The following is a 14,814-nucleotide window of genomic DNA, read 5'->3' on the forward strand; positions in this document are numbered from 1 at the left end:
TCTGCCCCCGCCAACGCTGCTTGACCTTTCCTGCTTTGGGCTGCGGGAACAAGCCTGGGGCCCATCTTCCCCCCCCCCCTGCCCCCCAACTTTGGGGGGACAGGGACCCCCTGTCACCCTCCGGGCTCAATGCAGCTGGGGAAGGTGAGAGTGGAGGTGGCAGGATCGCATCCGCTGTTCCCAAGGTGTTCCCGGATGGAGCCGTCCCTCTGTGGCAAGCTGCTTTTTGCCCCCTCTTAGCTGAAAGCATCCCCCCCCCCCCTCCCCGGGCTCTGCTCGCACCCACAGCTCTGTTATCCTTGCCTCAGGCACCTCTTCCTGCTGGGATGTGCTGGAGTGGCTCCCATGGGAGACCCACAGCACGCACGCAGGGTGACAGGGGGAGAAGGCAACGGCAGGGATTTGGCTCCTGCCTTTTCCCCATCGCAGTTTCTCCTTGGGTTGTCGGTACGGAGGTGCTGGGATGGTGTCACCAAGCAATCCAGCCAGCCCTCAGCGAGGCTTGGAGCAAGCACTGGGGCTGTCTGGGGTCACAACCTTGGTACTTTGGCCGGGGTAGACTTGCTGAATGCCATTGGGAAGTGCAGGGAATGCGGGATGCCCCATCCCTGGCCGTGTTGGATACAGGGGCTTGGAGCAAGCTGCTCTAGCAGAAGGGGTCCGTGGCAGAGATTGGAACTGGATGAGCTTCAAGGTCCCTTCCAACCCAAACCGTTCTGTGATCCTGTGGATGCCAAGGCACCGCCACCATGCAGGGGGTCCCCAGGGACCGTCCCCTCGCTGCTGGCTGTGGGCATTGGGTGCCCGGCACCGTGCTGCTCCCGCTGGTGGAGTGGAGGGGGCAGAGGAGTGGAGGGGCCATGGGGAGCAGGACGCTGGCCCCAGGGCTGCAGGCTGCAATCCCAGCAATGCCCGGCATGTCCCGGCGCGGCCGCATGTGCCTCTCCTCGGCTTCCAGCACGGCAGGAATGCGGAGCGGGACCCCCTCGAGCGGGGACAGGGGCAGGGACAGGGTGGGGGGGGAGGCATTGCCCTGCTCTGGTGTCCGGGCTCACCACGGTGCTGCCGGTTTCCTTATTCCTCCCATGTTTTGGCTCAGCTCAGGGGAGCCAGGATTGAACCGTAGGGGTTGATGACTCCATGCATGGGGACCAACAGGGACCTGCAGCCCTGGGTAGCCCCCAGAATGGGAGATGAGGGAAACTCTTGGTTTGGGAAGTGATGGCCTTGGAGCCATCGCCCTTTGCCACAAGCACTGAGCAGGAGGCTTGAGGGGCTTTGTGGGTCCCCAAGGGTCTGTGTTGGTCCTTGCGGTGCTGCAGCAGCGGAGCCTAGGGCTGGGTGGGACAGAGGGGAGCAGGGGTGACTCGAAGCCCCCTTGTAGAGACCACTGGTGGCTCGTCTCTGAGCAAGCAGGGGGGACACTTGCTGCCCCCACGGGGTGTCCCCCTCCCTGTCCCCAGCATCGCCTGGTGCCCTGTGTGAGTGAGCAGAGGAAGGAAGGAAGGAAGGGAGGAAGGGGCTGGGAGGAGGGCGAGGAGGAAGCCGGGAGGGTGGATGCTGCCCCGGGGTGATGGAGGAGGAAGGGGCAGATGGGAAAACAGAAAACAGCAACCCAGAAGAAAGAAAGAAAGAAAGGAAAAAGGGAAAGTCCTGGCAAAGGGACGCTGCAGGCATGGGGGGACGGGCGGCTGGAGCACCAGCTAGGATGTGTGGCTGTCCATCCTCCATGCATCCATCCATGCATCCACCCATCCATCCATCCCATCCAGTTTCCATTCCACCCTGTGTCTATCCCACCCTCCCTTCATCCCTCCATCCATTCCTCCATCCATTCCTCCATCCATTCCTCCATCCATCCATCCATCCATCCATCCATCCATCCTTTCATCCCTCCCTCCCTCCCTCCCTCCCTCCCTCCCTCCCTCCCTCCCTCCCTCCCTCCCTCCCTCCCTCCCTCCCTCCCTCCCTCCCTCCCTCCCTCCCTCCTTCAATCCCTCCCCCCCTCCCTCCCTCCCTCCATTCCTCCATTCCTCCATCCATCCCTCCCTTCATCCATCCATCCATCCATCCATCCATCCATCCATCCATCCATCCTTTCATCCATCCTTTCATCCATCCTTTCATCCATCCTTTCATCCATCCATCCATCCATCCATCCATCCATCCATCCATCCACACTTTCATCCATCCATCCATCCATCCATCCATCCATCCATCCATCCATTCATCCATCCATCCATCCATCCATCCATCCATCCATCCATCCATCCATCCATCCATCCATCCATCCACCCTTTCATCCATCCATCCATCCATCCATCCATCCATCCATCCATCCATCCATCCCTTCATCCCTCCCTCCCTCCCTCCCTCCTTCCTTCAATCCCTCCCCCCCTCCCTCCCTCCCTCCATCCATCCATCCATCCATCCATCCATCCATCCATCCATCCATCCATCCATCCATCCATCCATCCATCCATCCTTTCACACTTCCCTCTCTCCCTCCCTCCTTTCCTCCATCCACCCATCCATCCATCCATTCATCCCTCCATCCCACCCTGCGTCCACCTCACCCTCCCACCCTCTCTCCCTCCCACCCTCTCTCCCTCCCTCCCTCCTTCCCTCCCTCCCTCCCTCCCTCCCCCCGTCCCTCCCTCCGTCCATCCCACCCTCCCCGTCCCACCTCAGGGTTGCAGCCACGGAAGGCGGCGATGGCTGAGCCCGAGCCCGAGCCCGAGCCCGAGCCCGTGCCCTTGCCGGCTGCCGGCTGAGCCCCCTCGTCCCTCGCCGCATGGTGGAGGAGAGCGCGGGCAGCGGGGCCCGGGGCTCCCTGCGGGTGCTGCGGGGCTCCCCCCCCCGGCCCCCGCCGGCCCCCAGCCCCGTGCTGGTGCTGAGCAAGAGGCTGTGGAGCGTGGAGCGAGCGGGCCGGGGCTGGCGGCTGGAGCTGCCGGTCGGGGTGGACTGCAGCAACCCCGAGCCGCGCTGCCTGTGGCTGAGCAGCCTGCGCCGGCTCGCTGCGGGCAGCCCGCACCGCGGCCCCACCGACCCCCGCACCCGTAGGTGCCACCGGGTGAGAACCGCGCTTCGCGATGGCCTTGGACGGGAGGGAAGGGGCTGGGGGGCTCCGCTGGGGCTGTGCTGCGTCCCCTCGGTCCCGGAGGTTGGGGTCGGGGGTCCCGGTTCCTTCCCCGGTGCAGGGCTGGAAGCTGCGGGCAATGGCAGGGCTGTGCCTGGGTGTTTGATTCCCACTCGCCGTGGCCGGGAGGAGGAGGGGGGGGGGGGGATGGATCCTGCCCCCTCAGGATGCAGAGAAAACTCTCCTTTGTTCTGCCTGTCCATGGGGCAGCGAGGTGGCATGGGGACATGGGGTGCAGGTGACACCGGTGATGGGGGGGACGGGACAAGCGACCTCGCAGGCGTTAGGGCTGTCTGGCCCTAATTGCAATTAAAATCAAGCCAAAAAGGCAGGAAGGAACTGGGCTCTGTGGGGATGGGGGACGGGGTGCTGGGGACAAATGGCTGAGGTGACAAATCAAGTGTCAGCCCGCTGCTGGGGGAGCTGGAGCATCTCCCACTGCGGGGATGTCCAAGTTAGGGGCATGTCCAAGCCCACACTGGGGGCTTTACAGTTCAGAAAGCTCCAATATGGGGTGGGTGGAGAGGGAAACTGAGGCACTGCGGTATGGGATGGTTTGCAGGGTCTCTGGGTCTCTGCAGTGGATGATTCCCTCCGTCAGATGGGGGGTAGAAGGGATCTGGAGTGGGAAAACCACCAAGTTGAGGCTGGAACAATCCCAAATGATGCTTAATCAGGGCAAGGAGAACCCCCCCATCAGCAGCGGGATCAGGACACTGGGTCCCTGTGGGATGGGAGTGATTCCTCCTCTTCTATGACTTATAGAAGCTTGGGATAGAGCCATGGCCATGGCTGTGGTGTGGCTGTGAGCACAGGGACACATCCCCATCCCTGCGGGTCGGTGCTGTGGTGGTGTCTGCACTGATCCTGCCCTCTCCGAGGCTTGTCTGTGCCGGTTAAAATCAGCTGGGCACATTCAGCTGTCAGCTTAAAAATAATCCAGCAGCCACGGACACAATGGAGGGCGCAGATGGGGACAGGCGCCGGGATGGCCCCGGGGCAAAGGGATGGGGGTCCCCCGGGAGCGTGGGGAGCCCGTTGCCATCTGGTTTTGGGTCACCAATTGGGGCTTTGGGGGCTCATGGGGAGCTTTACCCCCTGTATGGTGCTGGGGTGGGGGGCTGGTTCTGGCTCTACAGTGCTGGTGTTTGGAGCATTGCTGCTCTCTGCCGTGTTTTGGGGTGTCTGAGAATCCCAGCCTGGTTTGGGTTGAAAGGGACCTTAAAGCTCCTCCAGCTCCAACCCCCTGCCACGGGCAGGGACCCCTTCCACTGGAGCAGCTTGCTCCAAGCCCCTGTGTCCAACCTGGCCTTATCCGTGAGCACCCAAAGCCATCGTGGTTGGGTCTGGCGGTGATGGAGTGGGTGCCGTGCCAGGGTGATGCCTCACCGGCTGCAGTGCCAGAGCTGTGCCCTCACCATGGAGCCCTTGATCCCCATGGGGACGGGACCCCCAACAGCGGGGCCATGCGGGACGTGCCGGCACCGGGGGCTCAGCCTGGCCCCGCTGAGCTGCTGTCACATTTCCCCCCCGGCAGCGAAAAGGCCCACTCAGCAGAGCACAGACAAAGGCTGTTTTGTGCCACTGTCCCTTTGTGTGTCCCTTTCCCCTCCCCGCTCCCCATCCATCGCTTCAACCCAGACAGCGCCTGCATTTTAACACCCTCATCCCTGCATGGGCTGACTCCCGCCTGCTGCGGTGGGGAAAGAGGTCCCGTTCGGGCAGAACCCCTCCTGCCTGGCTGTCTCTGCCCTGCCTGGCCCTGCAGCTCCCACGTTACTGGGTTCTCCCGTTTCAGCAGGGATCTGTGCTGCCGGGGCACTGGGAAGGGCCCTCTGCCCCCTTTGGCCGTGGGGCTGCAGGGCTGGCGGATGCGCAGCCAGATGTGCAGCCAGATGTGCAGCCGCATCCCTCACCAGGGCAGTGCTACGAACCCTCCCGGGCTCAGCCAAGGTCTCTGTTTTCCTGCTGTCTCCAGGCTCTGTTCCCAGTGCCAAGCGGGATGCCCATGGCTTTGCCGTGGCCTTGTTCCCCATCCCAGCACCGAGATGGAGCCGTGGCCCTCCTGACCCCATCTGCTGCTCCAGGCAGGCTCCTTTGCCAGCACCCGTGGCGGTGCCAGGTCCCTGCCCTGTCTCGGGAAGCATCACTCAGCCAGCGGCTCTTTCCGGCTTGCCCGAGGTTATTACCACGGCGTCATCGGAAAGGGACCCTTTTGTCCCCAGCTCCCCCATCCGCTCCCATCCCTAATCCTGCTGTGCTGCCTCCTGGGTCCCATCCAGACCTCCAGGCACCGCTCATTCCCCCCTCCCGCCCCTTTTTTAACATCCTTTCTATGCATCTTCTCCCAAAAGTTCCCATCCAAGGAGTTTTGGGGCATGGTCTTTGCCTGGAATTCGCTGGGATTAGGGAAAAGGGTTCCTGAGAGCTCTGGGCAGATCCCAGCCCCAAGTGCAGGGCTTTGGATGGGCAGACATGGGGGGGACACTGCCTGTACCCCCCCCCCCCTTCCAGAAGTGACATCTTCCTCCTTGTCGTTCCCCCCCCCCCCAACAGCCAACACCAGGCCGGAGAGATGGAGCATCCCCAAACGCCAACGTGCCCCCCGAGGGCTCCTTCCCCTGGGTGGGCCCCAAGACGGTGCTGCTGCGGAAGAGCTCGCAGGGGGGGTTCGGCTTCACCCTCCGCCACTTCATCGTCTACCCCCCAGAGTCGGCGGTGCACTGCAGCACCAAGGTAGGGCTGGGACCCCCCCTTCCCTCCATAGAGGGACCCCCGGGGGGTGGTGGGATGCAGGATGGTGATGTAAGGGTGGGAATGGGGCTGTGCATCGCCTGCTTGGTTGGGGTACCCTGGGATGAAGGAGCACTCAGGGATGTGCTCTGAGCAAGTTGGCAGCGCCTTTGGAGATGTCCCGGAGCCTTTTGGCAGGGACACGGCTGGCTGCGGGAGCAGAGGATCCCTCAGCTCCGGACGTGGCTCTGGCATCCTTGGGAATGGCAGGAAAAAGGCACTTCAGAGCCCCTGAGGCCAGGAGGGAGGCTTGGCACAGCGGGATGCTGCTCGAGCTGAAGTGAACTGCGCACCGGCACTGCAATTCCCGGTTTTTGGCTCCCAATTTTCCTGGCCTGGAAGCTTTGGGCTGGATCTGCCCCAGGACCCAGTGGCTGCAGCCTGGATCCTTCCTGGGTGCTGCCTTTTGGAGGGACCAACCCTGGGTTGGCCAGCACCTCCTGCACCCTCCGAGCCATCAAGAGACGCTCATCCAGACAGCACCTTTCCATTGGGATAGAGGGACCATGCCAAACCACCCAGCAGCTTCCAGCATGGACCGTGGTGCCCTCTGCACCTGAAGGCAATGATCCAGCTCTCCAGCCATGCCAGCTCCGAGCTCCTGGGGTCTAAAATCCTCCTCTCACCCCATATTCTGCACTGGCAGCTTCATGCAGATGAAGGGAAAAGGGTCTGGGGCTGCATCATCCATCTCAGCCCTTTCCCTGCTCCGGGGTGAGCGGACCTGGATGCTTCACATCACCCCGGAGCTTCACAGCCCCACAGCTCTGGCTGCCCCATGGCTTGGCATTGGCTGCCTCCTCCCCACAGGGGGGAACCGCAGTGGGAAGTGAGTCACAGGGAGAAGCAATTCCCTGGAATCCCCACTCAGCACCCTCAGCTTTTCCAAGGCTCCTGAGCCCGCTTCCCTAAATCCTGCCTGCGCTTCCCTGCTCGCATCGGCAACACGGACCTGAGCGCAAAAGCTTTTCCCATGGGGATGGACTGAACGGACCCCCTCACTTCCTAAAGCATCCTCCAGGATTTGGTGCCTGCATTGGGCACCGGGGGCGGGGAGGCCACGGGGCCGTGTGGGAAGGAGCCGGATCAGCGCCGGGAGGTGGAGATGCTCTTGGAAAGACGCTGGGAACACTGGGAATAGCTGCCGGCAGCCGGAGCCGGCGGGGCTGGGTGCGGTGCGGCTGGCTCAGCACCCATGGGTGCCGGCGGGCAGCCAGGTCCGGGGGCTGAGTTTCGGTGGGGTTGACTCAGCCGGGAGGGTGATGACGGCAAAGCCGTGCCCCAGCCATGGCAACGGCGCTGCTGGGCTGCCCCGGGGGCCAGGAAGGGCGCTGGGTGCCGCAGGGTGAGGAGGGGCAGGGACTGGGTGAGGCCGTGCCTCCAGGGCCTCCCGGTGTCCCCATCGCCTGCTGTGGCACCATGGCACAGGCAATGGTGTGTGCCGAGGCTGCAGGATGGGGCTTCCGCTTCCCACCATGGGGAGATGCTTCCAGCCCCCTCACTGGGATGGAGACTGGTCCCATGCCAGCACCCCCGAGAGACCTGCTCATGCTGGAGGCACTGGGGCTGTGTCCCTGCTCTTGGCTGGAGCTGAGCCTGTGTCCCCCCTGGAGCCAGCAGGATCCGGCCCTTGTGGAGTGAGAAATCCCCTTCCCGGTGCTTGGCTCCCTTGGGATGCTGCTGGCTCCATGGCAGGGCTGGGTGCTCAGCAGGGTGGGTGCAGCCCCATGTGGGTGCCAGCATCCACAGCTTGGCTCTGTAGGAGGATCCCAATGGGAGGATGCGGGGCGGGAGCCCACCAGTGCAGTTCCCAGTTCCCATGCCAAGGGACAGACCCACATGGCTCCCAGGGCTTTCCCTGCCCGTGGCTGGGAATGGGGTGCTGGGACCCCCCTGCAATGCCCACTGCAGCCTTGAGGATGCCTATTCAAGCCCACTGCCCCCTTCTCTGTCAGTGCCTGGGTGCTGTGGTCGCATGGGTGCCCCCAGCCACCTCCATCCCTCCCCTGGGACCCCACTGTGGGCGTTCAGGCTCTCCCCTACTTGGTGGCCCAGGAGAAGGGTGCGATGCCGCCATAGGGCTGGCTGGGGCCTTTGCTGCTCCCCTGGTCCACAACCAGCCCCTTCCCCACCGGTTGGGTACCAGGGGGCTACGGTGGGTCCTGCATGGGGCTTCATGGTGCTGGCACCCATTGGGTCCCCTCCTGGTCCCCTCCGCTGCGTCCTGGCCACCAAATGAATGTGTTTCTCTTGTTTTGGCAGGAGGAGGAGAACGGGAACCGAGCAGGTGAGCACCGGAGGGACCCTGCACACGGGGGCATGGGGGTGTCACAGGTCACTGTCCCCACTGACTGCCACTGCAGCCCTAAACACTGGCTGGTGGTGAAGCTTTGTGGTGTTTTGGTGTCCCCAAAGCCCTTGGGATGCTCACGGGACCTTGTGCCCAAGGAGGGGTCTGTCCCGAAGCCGGAGGGGCTGTGGCAGGGCCCCTTCAGGTGGGCAGCTTGGCCGAGCACAGGGTGTTTGGGAATGGGGACACGGCCCTGCTCTCCTCCCCGAGGCTGGTGCTGATGTGAGTGGATGTGAAGGTGTCAGAACACATCGGTGCTGCTGGGGTGACGCGGCCCAGGGAGCCAGAGCAGGCAGCAGGGGCTGGACCCAGCACCCGTCAGGGCTGGGAGGACACCGGCCTCTCTCCGCATGGTCCCCAGGGGGTTCAGCATCCCTTGTTGCCACCGTCCCTTTGCCATCCATCCTCTGCCCTCCACTTCTGGCAGCACCCGATGGCTTTTACCCTTGCAGAGGAGTGTGGCGGCAGGGGGAATCCTAGAATCAACCGGGTTGGAGCAGATCTTTAAGCTGAGCTGGGGCTGGAGGTGCTGGGGCTGTCCCAAGCTTTGCCCAGGGCAGGGCTGTGCCCCACAGGTCCCAGGGGCAGGCAATGGGGGTAGCGCAAGGGACCAAGGATGCTCCTTGCCATGGGATGGGTTGGTGATTCCCTGGTGCTCTGTCCCCTGGGAGCAGGTCCCCCCCGGAGCCGCTTGGAGCCCATGGATACCATCTTTGTGAAGAGTGTGCGGGAGGACGGGCCGGCGCACCAGGCAGGGCTGCGCACTGGTGAGTTGTGGTGCACAGGATGCTTATGGTGCACATGATGCTTATGATGCACAGGATGCTCTGCCTGCTCTGGCAGGGACTTCATTGCTTATTCTGCATGCTTTCTTGCATTCCTTCCTTTTTCTCCCCCTTCACCCCCTGGCTCTGCTCTCTTGTCCCTGGCCTGGGATGCTCCGAGCAGCATTGGGGTCCCCATGGGTTAGGTGGGCTTTGGGGGTCCCCTGGCTCCTCTTGCCAAATGGGACCAGTCTCTGCCTCTGGCAAAAGCCCTGGGCATGTTCAAACTCTGCTGTGAGTGACAGTGGGGACAGCCCCGTGCCAGCAGCTCCCCACGTGCCTGTGTTGACACTGTCTCCTCCCCAGGGGACCGGCTGGTCAAGGTGAATGGGGAGAGCATCATTGGGAAAACCTACTCACAAGTCATTGCGCTGATCCAGAACAGGTGAGTCCCCTTCCCAGGGCATGAAAGGGACCCGTTGCAGCAGACACCGGTCTGGGGTTCCATGATACGGTTCCATGATAACATCCCCTTTCCCGGCAGTGATGATGTGCTGGAGCTCTCCATCATGCCCAAAGATGAGGACATCCTCCAACTGGTGAGTTTACCAGGCGGGTACCAGGGACTGGGCTGATTCCAGGGCTTGGCTTCCCTGTACGTCCCTGCCCTCCCAAAACTAAGGGGCTGGTCGATCCCTGATGGTACCCACCCCCCGTGGCTTTGCTATTGGGTGTCACCCAGTGTGAGGGACCCATTCCCATTGGACTGGGGGGGATCTTACAGCCCTGGGAAACCTGTGCCTGCCCGTGCTCTGAGGATGCTCTGGGCACGGAGTCAGCGGTGGCTGTGAAAAGTGAGATGGGAGAACCGGGCCCGGCAGCCGTGCCGGGGTATTTTGGGAAGGAGCAGAGGGAAGGGCGGAAGGGCTGCTGGTGGTGGGAGCATTGCTCAGAGCTGGGGGCCCCATGGGAAAGCAGGAAGCGGAGGGGGGGGACGACACGACACACGACTGCAGCCAGCCCTGCCCAGCTGTCCCCAATGGGGGGGGTTTGCTCATGGGGAGGGAACTGGGAATGGGGGGCTGTGTCCCTGAGCCCCCCATCCCTCCGCAGGCCTATTCCCAGGATGCCTACCTGAAGGGCAATGAGCCATACTCCGGCGGGGCGCAGAGCATCCCCGAGCCCCCTCCTATCTGCTACCCACGCAAGACATACACCTTCCAGGCCCGGGGTGCCGAGCCCCCCCCGGACCCCCGTCCCCACCGCGCCGCAGCCGCATCCCCGCTCAGCAGCCCCGCGCATCGCCCCGACGAGCCCCAACCCGGGGCGCTCCCCCCGCGCCCCACCGCACCCCACGGCCACCACCCCGGCTCCTTCTGCCGCACCAACGCCTCCGACCGCTATGGGATCCCCTCCGCCACCCCTTCGAGCTTCCCCAAGCACCTCCCGGAGCACCGGACTCACTGCGGCTTCAAGGAGGGCACCGGGGGTCTGTCGGGGGCCGGTCGGTCCCGCCGGGATGCACCGAGCAGCAACCAGCGGGTGCCGGGGCGCCAGGAATGCCATCAGGCTCTGTCGCGCTGGTTTAGCAGCCAGGAGCCGCGGCGCAGCTTGTCGGAGGAGCGCCGGCACGCCATGCCCCCCCGCTCCCGCAGCGTGTCCCAGGACCGGTTGGGGGGCTCGGCCAGGACCCCCCGGGGGTGGCCTCACAGCGCCTCGCATGACACCTTGCTGCAGCCCAGCCGGGAGAGCTGGGCCCCCCGCGCCCGCTCCGACCATGCCCTAGGGAGATACGGGCGCTCCATGGAGGCTCTGGAGCCCAGCGCGCTGCTCGCCCACCCCCTTGAGCGGGAGAGGCTCTGCCGGGTGGCCACCACGGTGGGGCAGCACATCCCGCGTGGTTCCTTCACGCCTTCCTCCTCCTCCTCCTCTTCCTCGCGGGAGCCGGCGCCCGTGCAGAAGCACCCATCGCAGCCCAACCTGCAGAGCGCCGATGATTCGGGGTACATCGGCTACCGCAGCTACAGCCCGTCCTTCCAGCGCCGCACGGGGCTGCTGCACGCCCTCTCCTTCCGTGACCCGGCCTTCGGTGGGCTGCCCACCTTCAGCATCCCGCAGGGCTCGGCCAGCCCGCTCCTGGAGAGCGTGGTCCCCGCTGTGCCACCTCCCGCCGGGCCCCCGCCGGGCCCTGCTGCATCCAGGGAGAGCAGCCGGGTGCCTGAGCAGCCGGAGGAGCGGAGGGATGAGGTGGTGCTGAGGCAGAAGCCGCCCTCGGGCCGCAAGGTGCCGGTTCCTCTGCGGCAGATGAACTTTGTCTTCCCCGAGGGGGTGAAGGGGATGGACATTTGTGAGCAGCCACAGCCCGCTGGCAAAGGGGACAGGCCGGCAGCCGAGCGGCACGGCCGGCGTGTGGCTCCGTTAGCGGCCCCCGAGGACTCGCTGGCATCCATCCCCTTCATCGGTGAGTGGGGCTGGCTCCAGGAGGGGGGTTTAAGCCAGTCCCGTGCCAGGGGATGGGGAGCATTCAGAGCATCCGTCCATGGAGGTGTCCCCAAGCAGGGGTGCAGGTGTTGGTGATGGGGTATCAGGGTTTGGGCTCCAGCGGCGTTATCGGGGGTTGTAGCGATAGGACAAGGGGTGATGGGTTTAAACTGAAACGGGGGAAGTTCAGGTTGGATACAAGGCAGAAGCTCTTCCCTGTGAGGGTGCTGAGGCGCTGGCACAGGGTGCCCAGAGAAGCTGTGGCTGCCCCATCCCTGGCAGTGCTCAAGGCCAGGTTGGACACAGGGGCTTGGAGCAAGCTGCTCTATGGAAGGGGTCCCTGCCCGTGGCAGGGGTTGGAGCTGGAGGAGCTTTAAGGTCCCTTCCAACCCAAACCAGGCTGGGATTCAATGATCCCTCCCTCTGTTGTCCAGCATCACGTGCCCAGCCCCTGGTACCTCTTCCTCTGTGTGAACTGGAGCCCTGTACATTCCTGCTCCGAAGTGGGGACGAAGACATGGCACTCCCTGTCTCACTTGCACAGCCACCTCTGCCCATGGGGACCCAAATGGGTCTGGGGCAGCTGCCAGCTCTGCCCCATCCCTCACTGCAGCCTGCAGGGAATGGACCCCAGGGGAGGGTTGGGACAGGGTACGTGTGCTCTGTGCAGGGTTCTGGGCACATCCTGTCCCCCAGCCCAGGCAATGCAAACCCACCACGTGCCAGAAGTGCTGAGGGGTCCCAGCAGGGTCTTCCCCTGCCCCAAGCCCTCCTTTAACATCACCTACCCCTCTCACAGATGAACCCACCAGCCCCAGCATCGACCTGAAGGCCAAGCACGTTCCTGCCTCCTCCGTGGTCTCCAGTGCCATGAACTCAGCACCCGCCGTTGCCACCAGCCCCTCCTCACCCACCTTCGCCTTTGCGCTGAGCCGCCATTACTCCCAAGACTGCAGTAAGTTCTGGGGCGGACGAGAACCATCCGTGGGGCCACGGTGTGGGGCAGGATGGGCAGGAGCCCCCCCTTCACCCTGCCGCTCTGCCCTGTGCCCACTGGGCTTTGCCCTTCTCCCCCTCGCAGGCAGCATCAAGGCTGGCCGCCGGTCATCCTACCTGCTGGCCATCACCACCGAGCGCTCCAAGTCCTGCGACGATGGTCTGAACGCCTTTCGGGATGAGGGGAAGATCCTAAGGTAGGGTTGGACCCCCCCAGTTCCCAGACCCAGCACCACATAGCTCCCATTCCCTCCCCATCATCCCGCTCACGGGGGCTGCTCTTTCCCCCCCCCAACAGGAGGATGCCCAGCCGGGTCCCCAGCCTCCGCATGCTGAGGAGCTTCTTCACCGATGGGGTGAGTGTGGTGTGATGGTACCTCTATAGGAGGGTGGTCTGGGGTGGCTCTGCTTGGATGGAGCACTGGTGGAACACGAGGGCATCACCCTCACCGTGCCCTCTGGTCGTCCCCCCTCCGCAGTCTCTGGACAGCCTTGGCACGTCGGAAGACGCCCGTTCCAAAAGACACTCAACCTCCGACCTCTCGGACGTCCCGTTCAGCGCCGTGAGGAAGGAGGGCTGGCTCCACTGCAAGCAGATCCTCACCAAAAAGGGGAAGGTACGCGGGCGCCCACCCGAGCCCCGCCGGCCCCGCAACGGGGCCGCTCCCCGCCGCGAGCATCGCTGAGCTCCGTGCCCCGTCCCTTGTCCCCGCAGAAGGTCGGGGGAGGCATCCGGCAGTGGAAGCGCGTCTTCGCCGTGCTGCGCACCCACTCGCTGTACCTGTGCAAGGACAGGCGGGAGGCGGTGACCTGCGCCCCGGCCCCAGGTGAGGAGGAGCCGCCGATCAGCATCCAAGCGTGCCTGGTGGACATCTCCTACAGCGAGACCAAGAGGAAGCACGTCTTCCGCCTGACGACCGCTGACTTCTGTGAATATCTCTTTCAGGCAGAGGATCGGGAAGACATGCTGGCCTGGATCAAAGTCATCAGGGAGAACAGCAAGGCTGAGGGCGAGGTGAGAGCCACATGGGGCTCCCGCCTGCCTCTGGCTCTCCCGGCACTAACCGCCTCGGCTCTCTCCGGCTCTTTGCCTTGTGCTGCTTCCCCAGGCCACGGCCAGCCCGGGGCTGGTGCGGAGCTCACGGTGCTGCGCTCCCAGGGGTGCATGAGGGCTTAACGGTGCCGCGGCATCCAAGAAGAGCGCGGCTCCATCCAGGGCAGGGTGCGTCGGGGTGCTTGGCAGCGATGCTCCGTGCGCCGCAGGCAGGGTCGGTGCCGGATCCACCGGCAGCATTCGGTTGTGTGGAGGGACAGGAGCGCGCGCGGCTCTGCCGTGGTGTGTTTTGTCTTCACCGCGCTGTGTTGTGGTTACTTCCACGGAGAGACGTTGGGCACGGTGTCCGCGCGGTGCCGGTGCCGGGTCGGGGCTGACCCTTTGCCGTGGTCTGTGCAATGGGTTGTTTGGTGTGAGATGGGGAGAGCTGCTCCCCGAGGATGCGGGCTCCAGCGCAGGGTGCGTGGGGCTGGATGTGCCGTTACGGCCTCATTTGGTCGCTGCGATTGTGCCAGGCTTGTGGCAGGCTCCAGGCCATGGAGGGTGCGTTGAGCTCGGTGCAGTCTCTGGTTCTCTGTGGCACAGCCCCTCTCTGGAGGGTGCTCAGTGGTGCTGGCAGTGCAGGGATGGTGCTGCCAGGTTGGAGCTGTCTGGGGACCTGCTGGTGCCGCTGGGCAGGACCGTGCGGGCAGCATCCCACAGGGATAAGGCGCGCGTGTCTTTGGATGCTCTGTGGTGCCGCGGGTGCGCCTGGCGCGGGCAGATGGAGATGTGAGTGCCATGGAGAGGGATGTGCTCATCCCTGAGCCTCTGCGTCCGGCTTGGACCCCGTGTGTGTAGCAAGGAGCTCTGGAGACCTCAGCAGGGCAGCACTTCAGGGACCTGCTCCTGCCTTTGCCTGGTCCTGCCTGGCCCCGCGTGGTGCCCGGCAGAGCATGGACTTGCCTGGGGCCTCCGTTGGGATGCGCTGCTCAAGCTCTCCCTTCCCCTCTTCTCTCTGCCTCCCCAGGACCCCGGTTTTGCCAGCCAAGCACTTATCAACAAGAAGTTAAACGACTACCGGAAAGTGAGGTACGGACCTGGGGCCGGAGGGCACCGAGACCCCGAGTGCTTTATTCACCTCGATTGTAAAGTGATGGAGCAAAGCCAGCGCCTGCCTTGACGGCGCGGTGCTGGAGGTGCTGGTTGTGCCCGGCTGCGCTCAGGCTGCCGGCAGGGTCTGGTTCAACCCAACTGG

At 64.2% G+C, this 14,814-nt stretch overlaps 1 protein-coding gene across 3 annotated transcripts in view; it reads left to right on the forward strand.

Moving 5' to 3' along the window:
• Positions 1–14,814, forward strand: part of ARHGAP23 (Rho GTPase activating protein 23) — a 31,574-nt gene that overhangs the window by 11,519 nt on the left and 5,241 nt on the right. For 2 of the 3 annotated variants that reach the window (XM_061442753.1, XM_061442752.1), the window contains exons 2-13: positions 5,696–5,875; positions 8,195–8,219; positions 8,957–9,049; positions 9,413–9,491; positions 9,591–9,645; positions 10,160–11,507; positions 12,327–12,482; positions 12,609–12,720; positions 12,822–12,879; positions 13,003–13,140; positions 13,239–13,538; positions 14,587–14,648. In XM_061442753.1, coding sequence (XP_061298737.1) covers positions 5,696–5,875; positions 8,195–8,219; positions 8,957–9,049; positions 9,413–9,491; positions 9,591–9,645; positions 10,160–11,507; positions 12,327–12,482; positions 12,609–12,720; positions 12,822–12,879; positions 13,003–13,140; positions 13,239–13,538; positions 14,587–14,648 — 2,606 coding nt within the window. Of the gene's footprint in view, positions 1–2,765; positions 3,074–5,695; positions 5,876–8,194; positions 8,220–8,956; positions 9,050–9,412; positions 9,492–9,590; positions 9,646–10,159; positions 11,508–12,326; positions 12,483–12,608; positions 12,721–12,821; positions 12,880–13,002; positions 13,141–13,238; positions 13,539–14,586; positions 14,649–14,814 lie in introns of those variants that run through there. The other variant, XM_061442751.1, reaches the window with a different exon arrangement.

The sequence above is a fragment of the Pezoporus flaviventris genome, unplaced genomic scaffold (genome assembly GCF_033815535.1).
Source record: "Pezoporus flaviventris isolate CSIRO_AGI_PZ_B2104156 unplaced genomic scaffold, CSIRO_AGI_Pfla_v1 ptg000252l, whole genome shotgun sequence".
NCBI lineage: Eukaryota > Metazoa > Chordata > Aves > Psittaciformes > Psittacidae > Pezoporus > Pezoporus flaviventris.